The sequence below is a fragment of the Liolophura sinensis genome, chromosome 9, assembly GCF_032854445.1.
Source record: "Liolophura sinensis isolate JHLJ2023 chromosome 9, CUHK_Ljap_v2, whole genome shotgun sequence".
In the NCBI taxonomy this organism is placed as follows: domain Eukaryota; kingdom Metazoa; phylum Mollusca; class Polyplacophora; order Chitonida; family Chitonidae; genus Liolophura; species Liolophura sinensis.
The window spans coordinates 26,309,625-26,335,422 of record NC_088303.1 but is presented as its reverse complement, the minus strand read 5'-3'; the positions used below and the strand labels follow the sequence as shown (position 1 = coordinate 26,335,422).

At 39.9% G+C, this 25,798-nt stretch overlaps 1 protein-coding gene across 2 annotated transcripts in view; it reads right to left on the bottom strand.

The window, feature by feature from the left end:
* LOC135475208 (sodium-dependent proline transporter-like) overlaps window positions 1-10,672 on the bottom strand; it is a 30,444-nt gene extending 19,772 nt beyond the window's left edge. The window contains exons 1-2 of one of the 2 annotated variants that reach the window (XM_064755016.1): window positions 10,567-10,672; window positions 5,334-5,517 (exon numbers count right to left, since the gene is read on the bottom strand). In XM_064755016.1, coding sequence (XP_064611086.1) covers window positions 5,334-5,363 — 30 coding nt within the window. In that variant the 5' untranslated portion in view covers window positions 5,364-5,517; window positions 10,567-10,672. Of the gene's footprint in view, window positions 1-5,333; window positions 5,518-9,426; window positions 9,544-10,566 lie in introns of those variants that run through there. The other variant, XM_064755018.1, reaches the window with a different exon arrangement.
* Between the last annotated feature and the right edge of the window lie 15,126 nt (window positions 10,673-25,798).

Here is a 25,798-nt window from a genome sequence, read left to right as displayed (position 1 = left end):
AACGTTGAAAACTACGCTGTACTTGAGGTTGAGTGAGTGCTTGGGATTTAATGTCGTAGTTACTTGAGGTTGGTTGTGTTTTATGTACACGTCTTACTACTGTGTTTCAGGCAGGCGGCATTGTGTGTACTGGGGCCGCTTGCACAAAGTGATCATAAAACTAAGTTGATTGTAAATCACTAGGATCTCGATCGTAGCCTCAGGTAACAATCAACAACCCCTTTCATGAAGGGATTGTAAGGAACGATAAAAATTATAACAGGGTCTACCCAGTTGTAAATATTTACAATCGCCCCAAAATTAACGTTAAGTACAAATGGAACCGAAAGGTACTAACAGTCCAAGACAACTTGGACTGTTAGTACCTTTCGGCTCCATTTGCAAAAATGTGCAATGTAATCCCAAAAAGATGTTACGATTACGATGTTATGATGTTATGTTATGAACTATTTTGAAAATTAAGGCAAGAAAAGTTATTTAAGTTATTGTCCGTTTACACAGACCGCCATTATGTACGAGATGATTTTGGCTCGTTTAGACGTACACGCTTTTGTGCTTGCGGTTGATGGTGTTGTATGTACACGTACACACTGACGTGGTTGAGGTCGATGGTGTACATGGACGTACACACTGTTGTAGTTGAGGTTGATGGTGTTGTATGTACACGTACATGCTGTTGTGTTTGAGGTTGATGGTGTTGTATGTGCACGTACGCGCTGTTGTGTTTGAGGTTGATGGTGTTGTATGTGCACGCACGCGCTGTTGTGTTTGAGGTTGATGGTGTTGTATGTACACGTACGCGCTGTTGTGTTTGAGGCTGATGTTGTTGTATGTACACGTACAGGCTGTTGTGTTTGACACTGATGGGGTTGTATGTACGCGTCCACGCTGTTGCGCTTGAGGCTGATGGTGTTGTATGTACACATACACGCTGTTGTGTTTGAGACTGATGGTGTATATGAACGTACAAGCTGTTGTGTTTGAGGCTGATGGTGTCGTATGTGCATGGTATTGTGTTTGAGGTTGATGGTGTACATGGGCGTACACCCTGTTTTGTTTGATGTTGATGGTGTTGCATGTAAACAGTGTTGTGTTTGAGGTTGATGATGTATATGAACGTACATGCTGTTCTGTTTGAAGTTGATGGTGTATATGGATGTACAGCTAATGGTGTATATGAACGTACAAGCTGTTGTTTTTTTTAGGCTGGTGGTGTATATGAAAGTACAAGGTGTTGTGTTTGAGGCTGATGATGTTGTATGTACATTCTGTTGTGTTTGAGGCTGATGGTGTGTATGGACATACACGCCGTTGTGTTTGAGGCTGATGGTGTATATGAACGTACATGCTATTGTTTTTTTAGGCTGGTGGTGTATATGAAAGTACAAGGTGTTGTGTTTGAGGCTGATGGTGTTGTATGTACACGCTATTGCGTTTGAGGTTGGTGGTGTACATGGACGTACATGATGTTTATGGACGCTGTTGTGTTTGTGGCTGATGGTGTATATGGACATACACGCTGTTGTGTTTGAGGTTGATGGTGTATATGAACGTACACGCTGTTGTGTTTGACGTTGACGGTGTATATGGACATACACGCTGTTGTGTTTGAGGCTGATGGTGTTGTATGGACGTACACGCTGCTGTGCTTGAGGCTGATGGTGTTGTATGTTCACGCTGTTGTGTTTGAGGCTGATGGTGTTGTATGTTCACGCTGTTGTGTTTGAGGTTTGTGGTGTACATGGACGTATACGGTGTTTGAGGTTGATGGTGTTGTATGTACACGTACATGCTGTTGTGTTTGAGGCCGATGGTGTTGTATGTACATGTTGTTCTGTTTGAGGTTGATGGTGTATATGGACGTACACGCTGTTGTGTTTGAGGTTGATGGTGTTTATGGACGTACACGCTGTTGTGTTTGAGGTTGATGCTGCATATGGACGTACACGCTGTTGTGTTTGAGGTTGGTGGTGTACATGGACGTACACGGTGTTTGGGGTTGATGGTGTTGTATGTACACGTACATGCTATTGTGTAAGAGGCCGATGGTGTTGTATATACATGCTGTTCTGTTTGAGGTTAATGGTGTATATGGACGTACACGCTGTTGTGTTTGAGGTTGATGGTGTATATGGACGTACACGCTGTTGTGTTTGAGGTTGATGGTGTATATGGACGTACACGCTGTTGTGTTTGAGGTTGGTGGTGTACATGGATGTACACGGTGTTTGAGGTTGATGGTGTTGTATATTCACGCATACATCTTCCTGTTTTGCTTGGAGGTGATGGCGTTGTATGTGCTTGTTGCTTCCTCGCTTGTTGTTCAGCATTGCGAAATTAGAGAAAGGCTACAGGGCTGGTGTCAGTATAACCTGACTGGCTGGGGTGTAATGTCTAGTGTCTTCGGCATGATATTTCAGTGGCGATAGCACATTGGCGGCTTGGACTTACCCTACATACAAACATACAAACATACATACATACATACATACATACATACATACATACATACATACATACATACATACAAACATACACACCTACACACATACACACATACACACATACACACATACATACATACATACATACATACATACATACATAGGCCTACATACATATCGCTAAGGGTCATATTCACGCACGGCTTCATCTGATTTCCGATATCCAGTAGCCCATTACATTTTGTGTCAAAAAGGTTAGAGTTTAATCTTGATATAGATGTAAAATAAATATGCCAACAAGTGCTGGACACATTAACACGGAAAAGTTAACGATCATTTTTTTCTCTGTCACTTTTTCGTTTTTTTCTGCCTATGTCTTTGTAGGTACCTTAATTACTGACATTTTCACCGCGTTAATTTTACCCCTTGGCCTAATGACGCTGTCAAGTGTACTATACGTCTGTCCCCTGAAGTATAGTTCTAAAATAAACAAGTTTTTATTTTCATGGGATCACGGAAAATAGGTCTTTAGTGTGGCAGTGGTGGAATGGATGACACTCTGTTCACGTTTTTTTCCCTACCAAGTCGCCCGTTAAGTTGCAATACATGGTAGACTCTGACATCGAAATTAAGATAAAAGGCATGTTTACCAGCGTAACAAATTTCAGGTAAATTTATCAGATCCAAGATGCTCACAAAAGTGCTCACGAATGTCTTGTGACAAGTTCTCCTTGTATAGGTGTACACATGTGTATGCGTTGATCTGACGCAGAGCTAGATATATGCCAAGTTTAAAGGTAAACAAGGTCAACGGCTGTTTTTGGCAAATTCAGTGCAAGCCTTTGGAGAGAGAGCTAGAGAGAATAAAACGTCACGCCTGACTGACCGCCTAAGGTATTATGATTCTAGTCAAACGCGTATCTGGTCTATTGAACACTTTTGTAATGGCCCTCAAATATGTGATATCGGTTAAAAGGTTCCTGTTTCAGTTGAGTGAAGCGCCGTCTTGGTGCAGAAGTACTACTTTAGCATTCAAGATCAACCTTCTCCGCGTCGTTTTAACTCTACATCGGTTGACCGAAGTATTCGTTGAACAGAGCAAGTTATATGTCACCACACATAAACCAGCGTGCATACGCGTCAGTGTCTACGAAGTAGTCTAATGCTTGCAAATACTAGTGGGGACAACCAAGTTTCTCCTTCACAGCATTAACCCATCATAGGCAGGTGACGAGAACACGGTGAGACCATCCGGACAAAAGCAAATAGTGACTATAATTTTGTTGCCAAGGGAAAAACTGTAAAGACAGCCTCTAGATAGACCTACAGCTAAGCCTAGGTTTTAGTATAAGGTATATATTTGTTCCAGCTAAAGCACATTTTCGACAACTATCTACCTTGCCTCTCCTACGCCTGACAAAGGTTCTTCTAGACTAATATATTATACGCCATGATGACTTGATTGAAACATTGTCCATGGTTATCTTGTTTCTCCGAATGAATAGTTCCCTTGCTATATTGAAAAAATTGCAAGATCAGGCATTTGAACTGCAGATTCAAACGAAAAAACACCTTAACGAAACAGTAGAGCATTACATGTCTGATTGCCATTGTGACCATGTAACCTCCTACACCATGCAAGTCACTAAGTTCTGTGAAACTTTAACTTTATATATGTAGGTGTTTAAATGAACTAACACAGACCGTGGGTATATTGCCATAAAAAAACAGCATCAGCCTAGAGGCACCCCGATCTGTTTTCGAACGTAAGCTCATAATTTGTGGTTCTCAGTGCCACCCTAGACCTAGCTGAACCAAATTTGGACCAAAAATTCAGGAATATTTGGACATTTTCAGGGAATATTTTGTTTAGGACGTGTTTTCAAATAGTCTTGAAATGTGTGTTAGAATTTGTCTCTTTGACTATATACATTCACTGCAGGTGTTTTGGCATACTCCGCCATGGCCGTTGGAATCTCGAAGAAAGTCTCCTTGAAGATTTATGCGTCTACATGCATGATTTCCGTCCACATCCACGTAGACCATGTATTATTCCAGCATAAACTGGTAGACTGGTTACGTTATGGTTCTATTATGTTCTTGGTTGTTTTTGTTTTCATTTAGTTCCAACAAGACACCGCGAGCTTAATTGTTGAAACTCAGAAAATTAACATCACAGCTGGCGTCTTGACAAGCAGATCAAGATTTCTGATAGCTGCTCATAGTGCAGCTTTTAACACTATGGGAACTTTGAAAGAAAAAACCTCTAAAAATCGAAGTAGGCATCACTAAATAGACCACTCAAAACTATACATAGATATACTTTCATTTATTTTCTTAGATTTTTATGAATAGAGTTAAAGGCATTCAAACATTTGAATTTAAAAGAGGGCTTTATGAACCATACTATCAGCGTTTAGGAACTCTGACGCCACAGGAAGTTTTTCCAACTCTAATCACGACGCTGAATGTTGGAATAACTCTTTTTATCTATGAGTAAAAGACTGCTGAAATAGTGCCCAAAAATTCCTCCCTTCTGGTGAACATCAGGCACAAAAAGATGATGCGAGTTCCTAGATACCGTCAGTATGGCTCATAAAGCCCTCCATAGTTTTTTAAATATTCGAATGCCTTGCAACACTCTTTAAAACATCTAAATAAACAAATGAAGGTATTTTTATGCATAGTTTCCAGTTGTCTGTATGGGGCACCTTACTTCATATTTTAGCTTTCTTTTACTTTAAGCTCAAAGGTATAGCACACTCTTACAGACAGGTCACAGGGTCTTGGCTGTTATGTCTTTGTGTAAGAAGGTAGCAGACAACTTAACACTCTGTCACGTAAGCTTATATACAAGAATGTGCGAGGTTTTGTATCATTTATACTCACCCCTGAGATGACCTGCTTGCCTTTCGTCATTGTTGCAGCCTGTTGTATACCTTGGGCTCGTACAGTGTAGAATTACAACTTACACCTTTACCCAATCTATTATATCAAAGTTCACCAATGTAAATATCCAGATGTAATCATTGAACTCGCTGTGTAAAACGATGCCAGGGAAGTGATCCGTATACTGTATGAAAAAAAAGAACAGAAAAGCTAAGTTTAGTTAGTTGGTATCTATCGTCATTTCTACAAAACTGAGATCCTACGTAAGCCTTACAAGCTCGTACATAAATACAAACATTTATTTTCAGTCCCATGAAGTTTTATTCGACAACGGCACGTATCAAGGATTCAGCAAAAAACGAAGACATGCTGCTTTGAGGATGGCGAGGCTAAGACGTGTCGCAGGTTTTCATTTCGCCTTCATGATGATAAGTTACGCTAAAACATAACCTATAACTACAGCATGAGGTGGATTCGAACCCAGGTTCGGTTAAGATCAATAGCTCTCGACCCATGACTTTTTTTTTTTTTTTGATTGGTGTTTTACGCCGTACTCAAGAATATTTCACTTATACGACGGCGGCCAGCATTATGGTGGGTGGAAACCGGGCACAGCCCGGAGGAAACCCACGACCATCCGCAGGTTGCTGCCAGACCTTCTCACGTACGTCCGGAGAGGAAGCCAGCATGAGCTGGACTTGAACTCACAGCGACCGCATTGGTGAGAGACTCCTGGGTCATTACGCTACGCTAGCGCTTTAACCGACTCAGCCACGGAGGCCCCCTCTCGACCCATGAGGGCACACGTCTAGGAAGGTGGCTAACTAAGCTTAAGCTTACAGTTATCACGTGAGACCACACTGTCTCACCTTTGGGGGTTTTATCATGGGTGTAATGTCTGCATATAGGCAGTGTTACCGAGAGACAAAAAAGTTACTTAACCCATTGAATGGGCGCTTCTTTAATAAAGACCTGTTCGTGATGCCTCACCCCCTGTAGGCTAATTAAATTTCGAATTTAGAGTCGCAAATGTTTTTCTGTATGTAGTACAGAATGTATTTCTGCAATTTTTCATTACTTATCTTAACAAGAGAGAAACGGGCAGTTTTTCACGTATATTCATTTGTGAACAGGAGGTAATGCAAGAAATTTAGGTCACCAGATTCGGTCGTTTTTATTCACTGAGTCACAACCCTGCAATCGTCAGCTAGGGAAATCCCCGCAGGCATTTCAGCCAATAGACAAACTGTACACTCCAGATCAGCATTGTCTCTGTCAACCACTGTAAAAGGATGGTGGATGTTTCGGACCATATCATTATTGCTATAAGTGGCGGTGTAATTGTATGTTTTGTTCTGAATTCCTGACGTCACCTTGAACAGATGTGTTTTCCCTGCATATTTGTTTATCGAAAAATAAAAAGATTTTCCTCCGGTCTCGTGTTCTTTAAGGCCGCTCAACGTCATCTGGCAAAGGGTTAGTGCCATTGTCATTTTTAACACACCATAACAATGTTTCATTAGATGAAGTTTAAAAGACAATTAAACAGAGTTTTACATATCTGAAAGAAAAGGACAAAGAGTACATCTACCTTTAGTAACATATCCCTATAGAGACTTTAAGTATCACAACCATTGCAGTACGTTCGCTACCAAAAACTACCAATTTCGCAATAACCTTAAAAACTGAATCATTCCATCCTTTCTGTTAAATTCCAGTTTGATGTTGTCATTTACTTATAATTTTCCACAACTGTTCCTACAACATAGATCCCGAAATTTGTATTTTGTGCTCAAAAACAAATAAGAAAAAAACTGCCGTCGCCGGAAATCAGTGACTAATTAGCTTTGTGTGGTTTTAAAAAATCCCAGCACATGACATGTAGTCTGTATTCTCAACCTCTAGGATAGGGCTGATATACAGTAAGATCAAAGTATCAAGCTGCGCTATTTCTTTACTGCACAGTATGGAAGGCAATATTCTCAGCGAAAATACTAGCGTAGGCTTTTCCTAGCTTGTGCCCGTTTCTGATCACGAACAAAATCTTCCCGATTGTAATAGCTGTGACGTAGGATGTGTTTCACCGAATATCGATATGTGGACATGTACAGTCTGTAACCCAGGAATATACACATTTATATCATACGTGTATTATACGCTACATAAATGGATACATACGTGAATTATACGCTACGTAAATGGATAGATAAATTCCCTAAGTATCTTCCATTTCAAATCATTTAATCAGCCACAGATGTTCTGCCATTTGGCCATCATCAAGATACCTTGTATGAAATACGTGTACGTCCTACCGGAACAGGTGGTACGCTGAAACCCCTATAGGACTCCATCGTGATGTGTCATGTGCTTAAGAATGACGCCTCTGGGTATGTTAAAGCAGACAAACTACGTAGTTCATATCACTAGGGTAGAGAGCTAGCAGGTAGATTTTACACCCCCTTTGAACTCTACCTTGGCAGATCGTGCTAACAAAGGCTGTACTAGTTACAGGCGCCATTCCCTTGAGGCATACATGCTGTTAATATGACACAGGCAAACAAGACGCTTTATCGTCAAAACCCAGGATGTTTGAAAAACGGGCACCATCATATATATATGAACCCAAACAGTAGAAGTTTTTCGTATTTGTACATCACTTAGACATATCGTCTGATTTTAATCAATGGATCTATGTCATGTCTTTAACAAGACGGATAACACGCAAAAAAGCTATTAGTTCCACACTTCCAGAGTCAGACAATACCATATGAACTCCATGAAGTAAAATTAACATGAAGAAAATTTGGCAAAACGCACGCTCGAAGTCAGGAGACCCCGGATCAAACCCGGGTCGGGTCATACCAAATACTTTAAAAAGGTAAATGATCAGTATCCGAAAAACATTGATCTTTTGAGCCATGATACACATGCCTGTTTTACCGGTTTGTCTTCTCCAGTACCCATCTACAGTGCAATAAAAGCATATTAGCAGATCATTAGCCAGTCGTATAGTAGGCACTAACTCGAGCCGCAGGCAATTTAAAGCCCAGCGGAAACCATTTGAGCAGCGTGGAGATACAGATGTTGCAGATAAGTAAAACAATCGAAAAGAAGTATCAGTTTAGCGGGCATATTTGTAAAAGCTGACAAACTATACTGTATGAACACGCACAACGCGGCTACCTGTAGTATGTATAAACCACAATAGCACAGGTTCGCTCTCCATTCAACAAAAAAGATAAAAATATTGTAATATAAAATATTCCTATATTTGAACGACTAAATCATCAATTTCATTCGCAGTAATCTATTTACTCCATTCCAAACTGACAGTTTGATTTATTTCTCGTTAAAATATATATACAAGTACATGTGTATAATGAAAAAAATGAACCCCAATACAATTACAGCTTTACATCAGAGAAACTTTTCACAATTTTGCGGCAAAACGTTTCGGAGACCATATATAGAAACGGCCTTGCCATTGGTTACAAAGTCAGGTGTCAGAAAACGGTTTGTTATAATCAACTTTAAGGGAGAAAACTAGCAGAAACAACAATGAAATACAAGAAAGAAACAATTTTTTTCCAAGATAAACATATGATAAACTATTTTAAATCACCGTTTTCATCAACATTTTAAGGCTACATACACGGATAGTATTACAATATACTATATAAAAAGGTGTGAAAATTATTGTAAAAACATCATGGGAATTCGACGGATAGCAACTGATTGAACAAATCTTTCCATTCCTTTCTGACAAAAACTTCCAATTACAATGCCAGTGGCATTATAAGCATGTAAGTTTTATGAAGGCTAATCAAATGGGTAACACTTAACAGCAAAATAACCCAAAAGAATATAGTTTCCTGTATTTCATGCTCAGGAAATCAGAGGCAATTCTCGAAAATTTTTCCCATTTTGCCCGCAAAGTATCCTTTCCTAACAGCATGCTGAAGAATTCCGTATTTCTACAGGGTCCATAGATTAAGTAACAAACTAAAGTTCATACGAAGTGCTTCGATAAATTTTGTAACCCTATAAGGATAATTGTACCAGTTGCCCTGACCTACGCATCATAGCCACTCACCCGCGGTCAAACTGTTTGTACCCAGCTCACGTCGCCTAACCTATACCCTTTGAGATATTTCGTATCTGATGGCAAACTCTCAAATGTCACAAGAAATGTCTCCGTGGACACGGTCCGGCAGGTCTATTCAATACTCCGTCCGCAGGTGTGGGAGGAGTTAAGAGAGTAGCTTTGACCAGGATGTGACACGTCTACCCCACATCCCACGGTAAGGTGTGTCCTCTTATGGAAAGCAAAATGCACTCAAAAAATTAATCTGTTGAGTTTAACAGAAAGAGTGATGCTAGAATGTATGCTACTATTGCAACAGATTATATAACACACATTTTCTCTTAAGTTTACATGAAGATAGGATGTTATGTTGAATATGACAGAATGATGTTAAAATAACAAAATACATTCTAGCATCACTCAGACTTTCTGTTAAAATAAACTGATTTATTTTTTAGTGTGATGTATCCTTAAAGACACGAGAATGACTCGGTAAAATACAAAGAGATGTATCCGTAAAGACACGAAGTTTGATCGCTAAAAGACCAAGTGATGTATCTATAAAGATAGGCAAAAGACAAAGTCAAGTTTCCATAAAGAGACGAAGGTTGATGAGTAAAACACAAAGTGACGTAAAGACAGGAGGGTCGCTCGGTAAAACACAAAGTGATGTACCTGTAAGAAACGAGGGCCGCTCAGTACAACACTAAGTGATGTAAAGACAGCAGGGTCGCTCGGTGAAACACAAAGTGATGTACCCGAAAGACATAAGGGTTAATCGGTAAAACACAAAGCGATCTCTTCGAAGGACTCCACAAACGTGTAGTTCCCGAATCATTTCTCAGTTCAAATAAACTAAACAGCGGTTCATAAGAGCTAAATTCTATAAGTCTACACCAGACCGCGATTTTCATCTTTACATAGTCAAGATTAACAGGTTTTTCTGCAACTTAAGTGGTAATTGTAGTTAGGATGATCTTAAAATACAGAAAGATCGGTTTGTAGGACAAGGTTTGCACAGGCAATTATTAGCACCTGAACCACCTGAAGAAAACTAAAACGAATCCATTGCGAGCCCAAAAGGCCTCCCTGAATATGGTGAGGATATATATGCCGTACGTGAAAGTATATAGGAAAGTAACTCCCTACCTGAACGCAGAGGACGCAGATTCCGTATGTGAAAGTAGGTCCCCGTGCGAGATGCAAGTAGGAGTTCAGGAACAACTGATAACAGGTGCGCGCTGTGTGTATAGGTAAAGTACAGTGATCTGCCGATGCTGCTGATCCTGTGTGTGTGATCCACTCCCTATGTCTAACCGGATTGTGATGCGCCACTGCGGACAAGCTTAAAACAGCTGGTAATACGCAAAAAAATCCCACTGAGAATTCAACAATTCTTTTCTCTGCGGTCAGCCAATAGTCAGGCGGAGTAAATATTCTCTCCAGGTTTCAAAATCTGAAACCTCATAGGCTAGCTCAATATGTAGGCTGTTTTTTTATACAGAAATTTTCCCTTACACAAGTTAAGCTAAGTAAAACTGAAAAACCCATTGTTCCTTGAGGCTATTCATTGAGTATATGTGAACACTTAAGTACGGACACCTTTTTAATATACTTTTAAAACCAATGTGAACTGTTCCCGCAGTTTTGTTCAGTGGGATAACCGTGAATGGAACAAAGACGAAGGCTATACAACAAAGGGCATACAACCTGGATAGTTATCCATGGTACTATTGCTGTATGTTAGACATTAACATAGAATGAGGCCTATAGATTGCTATCCAAGGTTCTAATGTTATATGTTAGACATTATGATAGAAACAACCTATAGCTGGCTATCCATGGTACCAATGTTATATGTCAGGCATTGCCATAGAAAAAGGGCTTATAGATAGCCATCCAGAGTACCAATGTTATATGTTAGACATTATCATTAGAAAAAGGGCCTATAGATAGCTATCCATGGTACCAATGTTATATGCCAGACATTATCATAAGAAAAAGGGTTTATGGATAGTTATCCAATGTACCAATGTTATATATCAGGCATTATCATAAGAAAAAGGGCCTATGGATAGTTATCCAATGTACCAATGTTATATATCAGGCATTATCATAAGAAAAAGGGCCTATGGCTAGTTATCCAATGTACCAATGTTATGTCAGACATTATCATAGAAAAAAGGGCCTATTGATAGTTATCCATGGGGCAAATTTTACATCTTAGACGTTATCGTATGGATAGGGCCCATAGATAACTATGAACGGTACCAATCAATGCTTTATGTCATACACTACCATCCACGAGCAATTAAAAAACAACTCGACTGAGGTAATCATGTTAAGTTGGTGCATAGACTAAACTTGGTTTCAGCTTAATAAGCCGATACTACAGTTATCACCGCCATTCAATATGCGCGAAGTTAGTTGATTAATAAAGAGAGTGACGAAATGCTTTCATGGAACATATACTTAAACAAATGAATATACACATATTCTTACTGTTTGTTTATTTTTGGGTCAGAGTATTCGTTTATCAATTGACAAGCAGACAAATTAAGTATTAATATATATAATAAAACTATAGAAATCCTACAACTGAGAATGACCACAGCTTCGCACCCGATGACCATTGATGAAGCCATTGAGGTTATATGACGTCAGGCGATGATTTATTTATTTGTTTGATTGGTGTTTTTCGCCGTACTCAAGAATATTTCACTTATACGATGGCGGCCAGCATTATGGTGGAAGGAAACCGGGCAGAGCCTGGGGGAAACCCAAGACCATCCGAAGGCTGCTGGAAGGCCTTCACAATTACGGCCGGAGAGGAAGCCAGCATGAGCTGGACTTGAACTCATAACGACCGCATTGGTGAGAGGCTCCTGGGTCATTATGCTACGCTAGCGCGCTAGCCAACTGAGCCACGGAGGCCCTTGTCAGCCGTTGATGATACTGAGGCAATGCCACATAATACAACTGGATCTATAACTAACTTATGTACTGTAGACTTCTTTTGGATCAACAAAAATTCTAACCAATAAAAACTTAGCCATGCAGTGTTTTCTTTTTCTTTTACATTTTTCAAGTTTTTCCGCGCAGAGCATTAATATGTTTATAGCATATATCTCCGATGTCAGTTGAAGATGACAACGCACATGGGGCTGTATAATGGGCCTATATAACAGGATCTATAATATGAAATAGCCTATTTCACGATTCGCGTAGATAGTAAACTTCCGGTATGGCGCATAACTGCCACATTGCATTTTCCAGAAGAATGTACATTCGCAGTTTTCTACAAAATACGGGAACAAAGATCTCTGAATTCCTTCTAGTTCGATAATTAATGTCCCCGTTCCTGTGAGATTTACAGTCTGTGTAGGCATACATAAATTACCATCGGGTGTCAGATAGTTGAGGTTGATAGAGATTAGGTTTATTTAAATATGGCTGCTCTAAATTCAGCTGAGCCAATCAGACGTCACGTGATGGGCCAAACCAAACCAACAGCCGTTGAATTGTTATTGTATAGCCAAAAGGTATTTATGTTCTGATGATTATCCCGCAGTTTTTTTATCAACGATAAAGAAGATGACGTCAGACAATCAGCATATCTTTTTTACGTTTTTATCTTCTGGCCTGAGTAAATTTTTTTATACCAGTGCACTGTGGAGATAAGATGATTGCTTTAGAGCATGTACGCGGGAACATACGTCACATACGGGATCTTTACATATCTGAACAAACAGCTGCATTCTAGCTTTCGGTGCACCAGCATCTATGAAGACCTTTGACCACGGTTGGTAATAATGAATTAAATACTACAGTAAATTAAGATCATATCCAAAAACTAACGTTAAAAGGACATGATCAGTGAAACGAAACGAGTTTACAGGATTTTAATATCTCTGGTCTACCACAATGTCGTAAAACGTCTGTTCATGGACCCTTCAAACCTGTACAACCAGACTAAAGGAGCCTATTTCACGGTTGCTCATGGGACCATGAGACCAGTACAACCAGACTAAAGGAGCCTATTTCACGTCTGTTCATGGGCCAATGAAACCACCTGATGATATTACATTAATAATCAATTTAAACCAAATTTATGAGAGGATAAATGTAGACATGCTATACAATCAAACGTATGGCTTATGAACCAGATCATAAAATAATGCACCCTATACTGGTATTAGTCCGCTTAGGAAGCGGTAGATCCAGGATCAATCCTGGGTCGAGTCACACCTAAGACCTTAAAAGAGGAAGTAACTTCCTCGCTTGGCGTTCAGCATGAAGGGGATAGCGCAACGACTGGTTGATATAATGCCTCCAGCGGGACGGCTGACTTGCCTTCGGTAAGTCGTCTCAGTGAAGCAGCACTAAAAAAAAAGAGCGGTGGAAATCCGTCCTGCAACAAGGAGGCACATCACATGCACTCTGAGGATTCTTTCGTCGTCTTATGACTGAAAAATTGTTAAGTACGACGTTAATCCATACAGCACTTACTCACTCACTCACTCACACTGGTATTACTTCTGCCATCCACAAGCCTGATCTGATCTAGAGCAATAACCCGGTTTCATCCCATGATATACACTTCAAAACTGACCACAAGCCATGTCCTCACTGAGCTACACACATCCAGTAATGGATGGATTTCATCCTATGAAGTAGGGTCTATTGTTTAGAACTGCCCACAAGCCATGTCCACGCTGAGCAACACTGGTACAGTACTGGACGGGTTTCATCCCATGATGTACTGCACAGAACTGTCCACAAGCCGTGTCCAGACGGAGCTGCACTGTTACATTAATGGGCGGGTTTCATCCCATGATGTACTGCTCAGAACTGTCCACAAACCGTGCCCACACTGAGTTACACTGTGCGGTTTTAACCCATGCTGTACTGTTCAGAGCTGTTCATGATACAGTGCTGGACGCGTTTCATCAACTGCTCAAACGGGGCCACAAACAATATCCGCACTGAGTAACAATGATACAGTGGTGGATCCGTTTCATCAACTGCTAAAAACTGGCCGCAAACCCCTGTGTGCACTGAGTAATACTTAAACAGTACTGGGCGCGTTTCATCAACTGTTCAAAACTGACAGCAAACCATATCCGCACTGAGTAACAATGATACAGTGCTGGATCCGTTTCATCAACTGCTCAAAACTTGCCGCAAACCCTGTGCGCACTGAGTAATACTTAAACAGTACTGGGCGCGTTTCATCAACTGTTCAAAACTGACAGCAAACCATATCCGCACTGAGTAACAATGATACAGTGCTGGACCCGTTTCATCAACTCCTCAAAACTGGCCGCAAACCCTGTGCGCACTGAGTAATACTTAAACAATACTGGGCGCGTTTCATCAACTGTTCAAAACTGACAGCAAACCATGTCCGCACTGAGTAACAATGATACAGTGCTGGACCCGTTTCATCAACTGCTCAAAACTGACCGCAAACCATGTGCGCACTGAGTAATATTTAAACAATACTGGGCGCGTTTCATCAACTGTTCAAAACTGACAGCAAACCATGTCCGCACTGAGTAACAATGATACAGTGCTGGACCCGTTTCATCAACTCCTCAAAACTGGCCGCAAACCCTGTGCGCACGGAGTAATACTTAAACAGTACTGGGCGTGTTTCATCAACTGTTCAAAACTGACCTCAAACCATGTGCGCACTGAGTAATACTTATACAGTACTGGACGCGTTATATTCAACTCTTCAGAACTGTCCACATGCCAGATGCTGAGCCACAGTTCTGCGTCATGATAATGTTGAGGTTCACACAGTAAAGCGCAGCGCAGGGCGGTATTCAGTTTTGACAGTGTACTGTACGTTGACTGTAGCCTACCATGCTGTTTGGTACACGGAAACAGAATGCAGACTTTTGGTTACAAACGTACCGAGTAGTATAACTGAAACAGAGACCGAAATGGACTCTACATAGCTGTATTGATGACCATATGTATGTTTTACGAGAACATACATTTCCTTGCTAATGTGTTCTTGAGCAAAAATTTTCCAAACATGAGCAAAGGATAGCTTAAACGTGCGTGTGTAACTCTGAGTAAAGAAAAAGAACATTTCCTAAAATTCTATAGTGCCCAGAACTTTAGACACAACAAAGATAAACAAACAAATTTTATGCTTATCTAGAAAAAGCAAAGAAACTGGCATGACCATACCTGTTCTGCTGGCGTGTGTGTCAACACTGTACAGCTCAGCCTGCCGTGACGTCATGAAGGATAACTGTCCACCACTCAGCGCTATACCCCATGCCGAGCGCCAGGTAAATGAACAGGAACTGAACAATTCGCAACTAACAGAGCTCTAAGTCAGGTGTGTGCCCTTTCAGCATAGCTGTAGTTTCCGTTAGACAATTTACACATCCTTCGTTTATTTGCTTGAAGTAAATATTGTATTTACGTATGGCCTGTTCTCTTTGGGCTGAACCCATGAACCAGAGAGGATTCTCTACGTGTGTCCCCTCCACAATGTGCACAGGCTACCATCACATTCCTATCTATTTGTCTCGGTTTCTCAGTACAAAAAATATCCAAGTAGGCGCTTACTAAAGATTCAGTAAAACTGTTTGCATAAGAATGGTGACAGGCAGTGCTTGTTTGAGGAAGTTGCAGGAGGGGGGCAGTTTGCACGTGACAGAAATATTGAAAGTGCTACAATTATAAATTATTCGAAAATTTAATAATAATATCACGTAATTCGAAGGTTAACTACATTGTTTTACGTGTGATATTTACGGAGACCAGTCGTAGTACAGTAGTACAGTGGCTGTGTACATTTCCATTTCAATTAACACACCGTGACGTCTATACCACACTTCCCTCTCACCTCTTCCACGTCGTCCACCTTATGTCAAAAGGGACAGTAATCTGGTAGTAAAATGCCTGCAGGATAATTGGGGAATTAAGTAATCTGTTGACACACGTCATGTAATTAGCTGACAGGTTGTAAGATAATGTAACAAACGGTATGTAAAGTAAAAATGATAAAATACAGTTTTGCTGTCCGTGTTTTCTTGGTACGTCAGTTTTCATTTCATCATTAAGAAAGGTTATCAATGCTCAGCCCTGTATCAGTAAGTGGAGATGTTGTTCAAGATTCGAGATAAATCGCAGCTATTGACGCTAACAACTGTCTGCTGAAACTGCACTCATGACTTATGACAACAGTCTTCTTGTTTACAGATTTCTGGTTTATAGATACTTGGTTAATAGGCATAGGACACCAGACGTCTGGTTTATAGACTTCTTGTTTACAAACATTTGGTTAACAGACGTAGGATCACCAGACTTCTCTTTTATACACTTCTAGTTTACAGACATTTGGTGAATAGACATAGGATCTCCAAACTTCTGGTTTATGAACTTTTAGTTTAAAGACATTTGGTGAATAGACGTAGATTCTCCAGACTTCTGGTTTATATACTTCTAGTTCACAAGCATTTGGTTAATATTAATCAGGTTTCTGGTTTATACACTTCCAGTTTACAGATATTTGGTTAACAGACATAGGATCACCAGACTTCTCTTTTATACACTTTTAGTTTATAGACATTTGGTGAATAGACATAGGATCTCCAAACATCTGCTCTAAGGACTTTTAGTTTACAGACATTTGGTGAATAGACGTAGATTCTCCAGACTTCAGGTTTATACACTTCTAGTTTAGAGACATTTAGTTAATAGACATTGGATCACTAGACTTCTGGTTTAGAGATATTTTGATAATATACGTAAGATCACCAGACCTCTGGTTTATACCCTTCTAGTTTACAGACATTTGGTTAACAAACATATTTCTAGTTAATCAGATGCTTATAATCCAGAACTCTGCTTAACCGACATTCGCATTATAAACAAACATTTTGTGAACTTCAGGCTGGTAGCTCTCTCTTTAGCAGACTTCTAATTAACAAACTTCAGATTAGCCGATTTCTAGATAGCAGACATCTGTTTAGACTTTGGTCGCACCTGTCAAAAAAATCCAACCAGTTTACATATGTGTTTCTTCCACCAACATTCTTGTATCCAGTATTCTTATATAGCAATACCCAGCACGCGCCTAACACTATGAAATTACCCTCACAGCCCAATCACGCTACCACGATTCCTTACTTTGTTTATTTTTTCAACATTCAGCGAATGGTAATTCGGATGATAACCTATATAAATATATGAAAACAATCTTTTCCCATGGCATGTGCCCTTCAAGCACAGCTGAAATTCTACGAACATCTGAAAATACTTTTGCTTTTTTATTTTTATTTTATCTTTATTTTTATTTCTATTTCAACTTTTAAATATAATAAATTGCACCATACCCTTTAATACATGCGTGAGTGCATATTACTAACTTCCAATGAAATGCTGCCATTTTAATTCCAAAAAATTGAAGAAAAAAAAACAAAACACAAGGTTTAACTTCCTACATTCATTTCACCCAGAGACTGTTGCACGAAGTGTGCTATGCTACTTCAGTACGCGATCACCAACTGTATGTAACTCTCAGTATGTAGTCTCAGTGGACTTAGTCCGGGTTTAATCTAAACCCATATACATTTCTGTTTATACAAGCCATAGTTATATTTGCTTCCCTCTATAGCCCTGGTCAAAATATTCCGTAAAAAAAAAAACCTGTAAAACAGACATTATTAGCTATCTCGAGTACCTACACCTTCCATAAAGGCTGACATAAAAACACACACAAGACACATAAAAGCCATAGAATGAGCTGTCATATGTTTTTTTCAATTTAGCGGACTCAATGCACATACCCCACACTTACTGTACACAAGTGGGACGTGTTCCTGATACATATAAGGTGTTGGTGGGGGAGAGGAGAGACGTATCCTGTGAGAAAATGGCAATGTTTACACGCCTTGGCCTGCTTTACAACACACGTTATACTCGACCGAGTAAAATGACAGTATCACACATTCTGCCATTGATTGGATGACGCGTTTCTTTTCATCAATATGCCCGCCTTTGGTGATAGGGATCTTAGTGTATGTGCATGGTTTTGCATACACTTATTCACCACCTACAAACTTCACGCATCTTTGTGTCAAATTCCACATACTGATGTACACAAAGACTACGTCACTTCAACACCAATATATAAAGGGGTATACTTTGAATTGCAAATCACATTTACTCCATAATAGTACTTACCCTGAAGAGTGCGTCGGTCAGTTTAAGTCCACGGTATTTGTCTTCTTTCTTTTTTCTCAGGTGACTTCATGTCCTGAAGCTGTCCGGCATCTGACACATTTGAAAACGTCATTAGGTATTGATGTTTGTTGTGTTTATTTCATTGGGGTTCTGCGTCCCTTTCACTAATATTTCGATCATATCACAACGGCGTCTCTTTATAAGGGGTTCTACGGAAACCCGGATAGACCCAAGAAACTCTTCCTAGAACCCTTCTAAAATTTTTCTACATGGAACATTTCAAAATGTGTTCTACGAAAGACGTAAACTTACAAGTATCTGATACATTCATGGACTGAGGGAAACTTAATTTTCTATCCAAAATCTTCATTGCTGTCTTTTAATTGTGTTTATAACCTTCGAAATCATTTTCTTAAAGATTTAAAAGGTTACTTTCTTTGGAAATGTCAGTGATTGGATCAGGCAGAGTTATTTGAGAGAAACCTTACTGGAAATCGATATCTGAAATTTAGTGAAAATGGGTGAAGGGACTGAGGGATTTTCTTGAAACGTTTCCTTTCTGGATGCAGAGTGTAGACGAAAGGTTTGAGGGATGTTGTTCAGACATTTCGTTCCTGAGTGGGAAAACTTCCATTCCCTTGTGGAGAATGTAAATGTTCCCTGCTGAAGAATTTGGTCGTTCCCTGTTGAAAAATGGTCTTCACGACTACGGACACACCGGAGTCGAAAATGCGGTAGTCCCAATGGGGAGAAAATGTGTCGTTCTCTTGTGGACAAACATTTTGTTCCCTAGTGGAGAAACTGGAAAGCTCTTAGTGGAGAAGCCGGTCGCTCCTTGGTGGGGAAACTGGTCCTTCTTTGTTCAATAAACCGGCCGTTCCCTAGTGGGAATTCGTTCTCCAGTGGAGAAACTTGCCGTCCTCCGGTGGAGAAACTTGCCGTTCCGCAGTGGAGAAATTTGTCGTTCCCGCTTATTGTCACTTTAATACGTATGGTTTGATGTCACTTTAATACGTATGGTTTGGTGTCACATTCACACATTGTATTTTGATTCATTCATTCAGTAGGTAATTCATTTCGAAAGTATGTTTTCTTCTTGTTCGTAGGCCTAAGGGTATGTGGCATGTTGTCTGTGTGTGGGAGGGTGAGGGTGAGTCAGTCTGACAACAACAGAGCTGCATGTAGCAGTGATTACTGATTTATAACTGTATAGATTCATATTAAGAATCTCCAGGTAATCACACTCCCTCTGGTAAATACGTCATATCCAGGATCCTAGCTTCACCCGTTCGGTTAACCAACGTTATATGCCGGATAAGTTTTAGTTTGAGCGTGACAAATATAGGTACAGTCACCAAATGGGAAAATATCTCATCCGTCCCATTTTGCTTTTTTTCCCCCTTCTTTTCACAGGTTATGATTCATACATGATACATCTACAAATGAAGTGGTTGTTAATAGTAACTTATACCTCACACGATTATATACGCACTCGCCTTGACCTATTTTTGCTGACGTTTGGCTGAAAAAGGAGAACGTGCTGCGCATGCTCAGGTTTATGGTTACAGTCAGAAGAGATCTTGTCAGTGGTGGAAGAAAATGTGGCTAACCAAAGGTGGCTGTATGCAGCGACTCATGTCCGCGACATTAACAGTGTCAAATTAATTAACGTAACCTTGTGTTGAAATCAGGACACCAGAGTTCAAACAAGCCTAAAAAGAAGCAAACGCTTCAAACGACTATGAATAACAGAGAACTAGTTAAGTTTTGCGTGAAAAACAAAGTACACGTATTTCCGGCCTCCAATTTCGTGCGTGTCGTTTGTAATGACTTTAGATGGGGTAATACCCACCGAAAATCACCTGGTAACTGGGTTACTGCGCAGATTAACGCACCCATGGGGATGCTATGCTGATTCGTCATGGTTGATACCTATATATAGTGTTCAAATGTTCGTAGACCCTGTGGTTTGACTTCTACTATTAGCCACACTCATTTGAGACATTAGAGACCTGTAGTTATAGACCTAACTTGAACTTGTAACGTCTAACTTAAGGTCTCTTTTGTTTGGTTAACTCAGATCAAGCATTCTTTTTCTCTGCCGAAACAAGTAAACTGTGAGTCGAGCCGGGGGCTAGCTGTATAGCAGTGTTAAGACAATATATACTTTAGCAAAAATAACAACGAGGGCTTCTGCGACGTAACGATATGGTCGATGAATACGAACCAAGAATTAGTAAGCAAACCATCAGTCTACAGAATTATAATACAAAAGCTCAGTATCCCACTGCATTATATGCACTAATCATTTCGCTACAGCGGTATAATACACCTCTATATTGTAAGATTCAATTGTGGTGTGTGTGTAAAGAAAGAAAATTATTTTCCTTTCTCCATTAAATTTTTTATCGGATATATAGAATGTAGTTATTTTATCACGCTGTATCACGCAAAATTAACTGTAAAGAACCTTTTTCCTATTCGTATCTTTTCAAGCCGCGGTCACTCTATACAGTAACCTGTCTGAGATTTTTGCATCACTACAAACCTACTTTGTACAGGCATACATACATAAACCAAACTAGATCCCAACTCAGGTGATTATTGGGTAATTTCCTTTTTGGTTTAGCAGAATTATAAAATACATGTAGACTACCTTGTACAAACTTCTCAAAATTGTTCCACCCCACTTTTCGGAAATGCAAGCCATGCGCTTTCTCAAATTATGCTACTCGACGGCAGTTACTGCAGCTCCAGGAATTCAAACTCCAACTTTATAAACACAGCTTTCTTCCGCCGGCTTTCACTACTTGTTCGTTGGAAACCACTTGTAGATTTGTCATTAATTAATAATTTTCGTTAATAAACAGTATCGTTAATGTTTGAATTAGCCGAGAATCTGGAGTCACTCATGAGTTTAACAACCACCCACCCTCCTTCCCAAACTACGCCTTGTATAAACGCAGGAGACGCCAATTTTAACCAATTAGGCGAGAGATATTCCTATAACAGACACAACGGCTGTTCCCGATGACGTCACCGGACGTTGCTTTGGCTTTTACCCATATGGCCACAGACCCCCATTAATTTTCCATAAGCGACAATGTTAACGTTTAGCATTCCGTGGCCAATAAGATTTGGTGCATACCTCGCCCAGTCTGTGAGAAGACGCCATTAAAATCTTGACATAGGTTGACCGTCAAATCTGGACCTTTCTATGCCTGCAGCTGGGATGGGTGCATAGCAATGTCAAGGGGACGTCACTCGCAGCCTCATCGCCACCTGTCCCCTCGTGTCCTCTCGCCCAGAATTTCTAACTTTCATCATTAAAACTCATACCTGCCCAAAGCTTAGACAATTTTCATCATTTTGATAACAAGCATGTACCTGTACACCAAAAAAGGCAGGCTGGCGGCAAAAAAGACTTTACAAGAAGTTGATTTGTAGAGTTATTAAGCACGCCAGGAAAAATTGCTATTGCCCTTGAGGTTTGTTTCCACTCCTATTTCGAATGCATGAATGAATGATTGTGGCTTAACGCCACATCGGCAATCTTCCAACTATATCGTGGCGACAACAAGTTCAAGACAGGAGCCAATGAATGGTTTTCGATTGAATGTGAACAGCAAAAATAAAACAAAAATAGATGAACATGTTTAAAAACAGCTCCTCTTTCGAATAACTAAGGTTATATCATTTGTGCACTCTTTTAAGACGTGTGATACATGAACGAATAAAGCACTGTTTCATTAAGGTAACATTTATAAGTGGGTGGTAAATCGAATCGAATGCGTTATATATATATATATACCAGGTTATTTTTCCATCAATAAAAGAGACCATCATCATATAAGCGCAATTTTTTTTAATGCGCCTCCTGCCCTCACCTCCCAAAATGAAGGAAATTATAATTAAAATAACTAAATGCTGTTTTTGTCCTTCGGTGATAAGCAATGTAAGTACTTGTACACATGGTAGCACACTTGAACATGTACAACCAGATGAAAGTCAAAAGAACTTTGTCGAGTGATGCTTGTGTATTGAAAGTCTGTCTTTCAAGTCCTAGATCGGTTGCACACACTCCTCAGGATATATGCTTCATGACCAGGACGAAATACCTCAAATAACACTGAGAGGGTCGAATTTCAACGAGCTGACAAAAGCAGTGTCAACTTGAATACACCAAGGCTTCTCTACACGTATAAAATATTGCGTAGTTCAGTAAATTATATACGACGTTGTCAATAGTCTGATAGCATCGGGGGGATGTAACGTTAGATAAGCCACGGCTGATGGGACACAGGAATTTTACTCGGAGCAGTTATTCTTGGGTCACGCATAGCCCACTGGCCTATCTATACACAAAGTAGGTCGGGGGAGTAGTTTAGGGCGGTCTGTGGTGGTTTAAAGACGGACTTGTCTTCCCCGTCTTGATCCGCAGATAGTGCGATGACGCCACTGCCTATTTTTTTTTTTTGCATGGAGTAACCTCTGACATAATCGCTCAGAAAGGGATTATCTTTATGTGTGGAAGCCTTCAGCGATGCCCGCCCACTGTCTTACAACCTCGTACAAGTCCGCAACTTTAGGCGATTTTTAAAAAATAAAGACAAGTAGAAAAATTCATAGGTTGAAGAATGGCGATCCTGAATATGGAATACGCCGGGAGTCATGAATGTATGGACTCTGAAAACAGCGATTAGCTAACAATTCTGCCATTGCTTTTCAACCTTGGTTGATGGCTAAATTACGATGATAATTGAGTGAGTGAATGCTTGGGGTTTAACGTCGTACTCAACAATTTTTCAGTCATATGACGACGAGATCATAATTGAAGCTGTGGTCCAGTACGTTGAGCCACGGTGACAGGTCAGGCGATATCCATGTTGCGATTGGCCGTGCCTTCGCTTTGTAAATGCGCAGTGTAGCTAAATTTCTTGCACTGCACAATAGCTTCACATCGTACCATTGCTCACGACGAGACCTTGATAATCTCCACATCGCCATTGTTGTCTTGAAAACAATTTTCATAAATATTTTAAGAAAACGTCATCATCCTTTGTTCGTATGAATGTTTGAAAAATATGATTGGACACCATTATGATAAGATATGTATATTATTTTCGCCTCAACACAGCTTATTTGTGTTCATATTCATCTCCTACGCGTCAACATCAGGAAAGAACATATTCATCTGATTTTATATGAACTGCTACGCTTCACGATTTTGTGTCTTAAAGGTGAACGGCAAGTGATATTTAATGAACTTCACGTAAAATTACCTACACGAACTAATGAGCGCCGACCGGAACCATCAATCACACATCAATCACGTATTACCACTAATATAAAAAAAAAAAAATCACAGCATAGAGAGGAAAACCAGAGCAGCGACAAACGGTGTGAATGTTTGCCCCATGTAACCGGTGAAATACGGCCTCTTGTCTCAGATTTCTTTTTTCTAACTCTTCATGTGAATGCTTAAGTGGTAGTAAATTACACGTACTCTAACAAGATGGCATAAGCAGAATTGCTTTTAAAAATGCAGTGATGTTACTTGCAATTCATTAGATGTCACTGGTCTAGAATAGTTCAAAATGCTGTGTTGTCATCACATTTAATGTACAATCCCATTAACACAATGTAAAGGGAGCGGGCCTTGGGAAAGGCCATTTCGTGTCTTGGGCTGAGTCTATAGCTCTTGGATGTATTCGAATATATATTAATGTGCAACCCGAGAGCAGTGTTCTTATGTCAATTGTTACGAATCTTCCTGCGCAAAAAAAGAATACAAAAGGCGCTTTATTTTCAATACAGCTCTTGGTGCACTTCGTTTCGGAGAAATGAGGAGTAAAAACTTCGTTTGTGAACAGTGATCTGGAGTTTAATTTTGACATTCGAAACACGTTCTCGTGTGGGATCTTGTGTATGGCGGCGTATGTTACTTAACTGTATATTGCCAAAAGCCAGTAATAATTGTTTTTAACCTGAATATCGCACAAGGCTGTGCCGCATCTGCAAAACCGCGTCGACTGCATTTCAGCCACACAAATTTCAAGTTAGACAATAAAAAAAGGCTTAAGTTAGAACAGATGACATTTTTTTTTCAAATTAGGTTAATTAAAAACTGAAACCTTGATCAGCTTTTAGGAAGATATGGGTAGGCCCTTACAACAGAGTTGCATCCCTTGTTTTTCATTGAGCTGTGGTGATTGCCTTGCAGCTTTTTCATGGATGTTTTATTATTGTCGGAACGCGATTCGAAACATAGCCATATAAGTAATAGTTAGCAATACCATTGTATTATACCAGGTGAATGAAGTCGGAAGTCAAACACAAACAAATAGACCAGGTAGCATGTACTCAAGGTAAATGCAACTGTATAAATGTAATTAAGACGTACAGCAAATAGAGAAAAACCAAGATAGCTACGACAGCGTGATAGCTGACAAATGATCACATGTAAATGGTAACAAAATACACGATCTCTAGCCCCATGGCTTTAGCAGAATTAGGTAAAAAAAATTGCGGTGATGTTAATTACAGTTTATTACAGGTCACCGGTCTAGAATTACTCAAAATGCTGTGTTGTTATCACATTTAACGTAGGCTCTAAACTGTTGACCAACATAGTATTGAGGCCTATTTGAAATTATCAAATATGCGTAGGACTACATGTATATACCCATTGTCGACCATAATGGACATTCCAGATCAATTAATAGCAAAACAAGTTTCCAAAACAACGTTCTCTAACACACACCACCAAAGAACTATGAAGTAAGAAATTAGCACTCTAATTTTCGGGCGTACATTAAAGTGAGTGAGTCAGTGATTGGGGTTCGACGTAGTACTTAATTTTTCAGTCATATGATGACGAAGGAGTCCTTAGAGTGCGTGTAATGTGCCTCTTGTTGCAGGACGGATTCCCATTGCTGTTTTATCTAATACTGCTTCACCGAGGCGACTTACCGAAGTAAACCGCGCCACCAAAGTCATACTGATACTGGTCAACCAGTCGTTGCACTTCCCCTTAATGATGAACGCCAAGCCAGGAAGCACTCAGTGGCTCATATGATAAGTCGAGCAGTGTAAACAAGGCTTAAACAAACACAATCTCAATTAAGACGCGTTCACCCGGTTCGATTTTTCGAGTGACGTGTCTTAT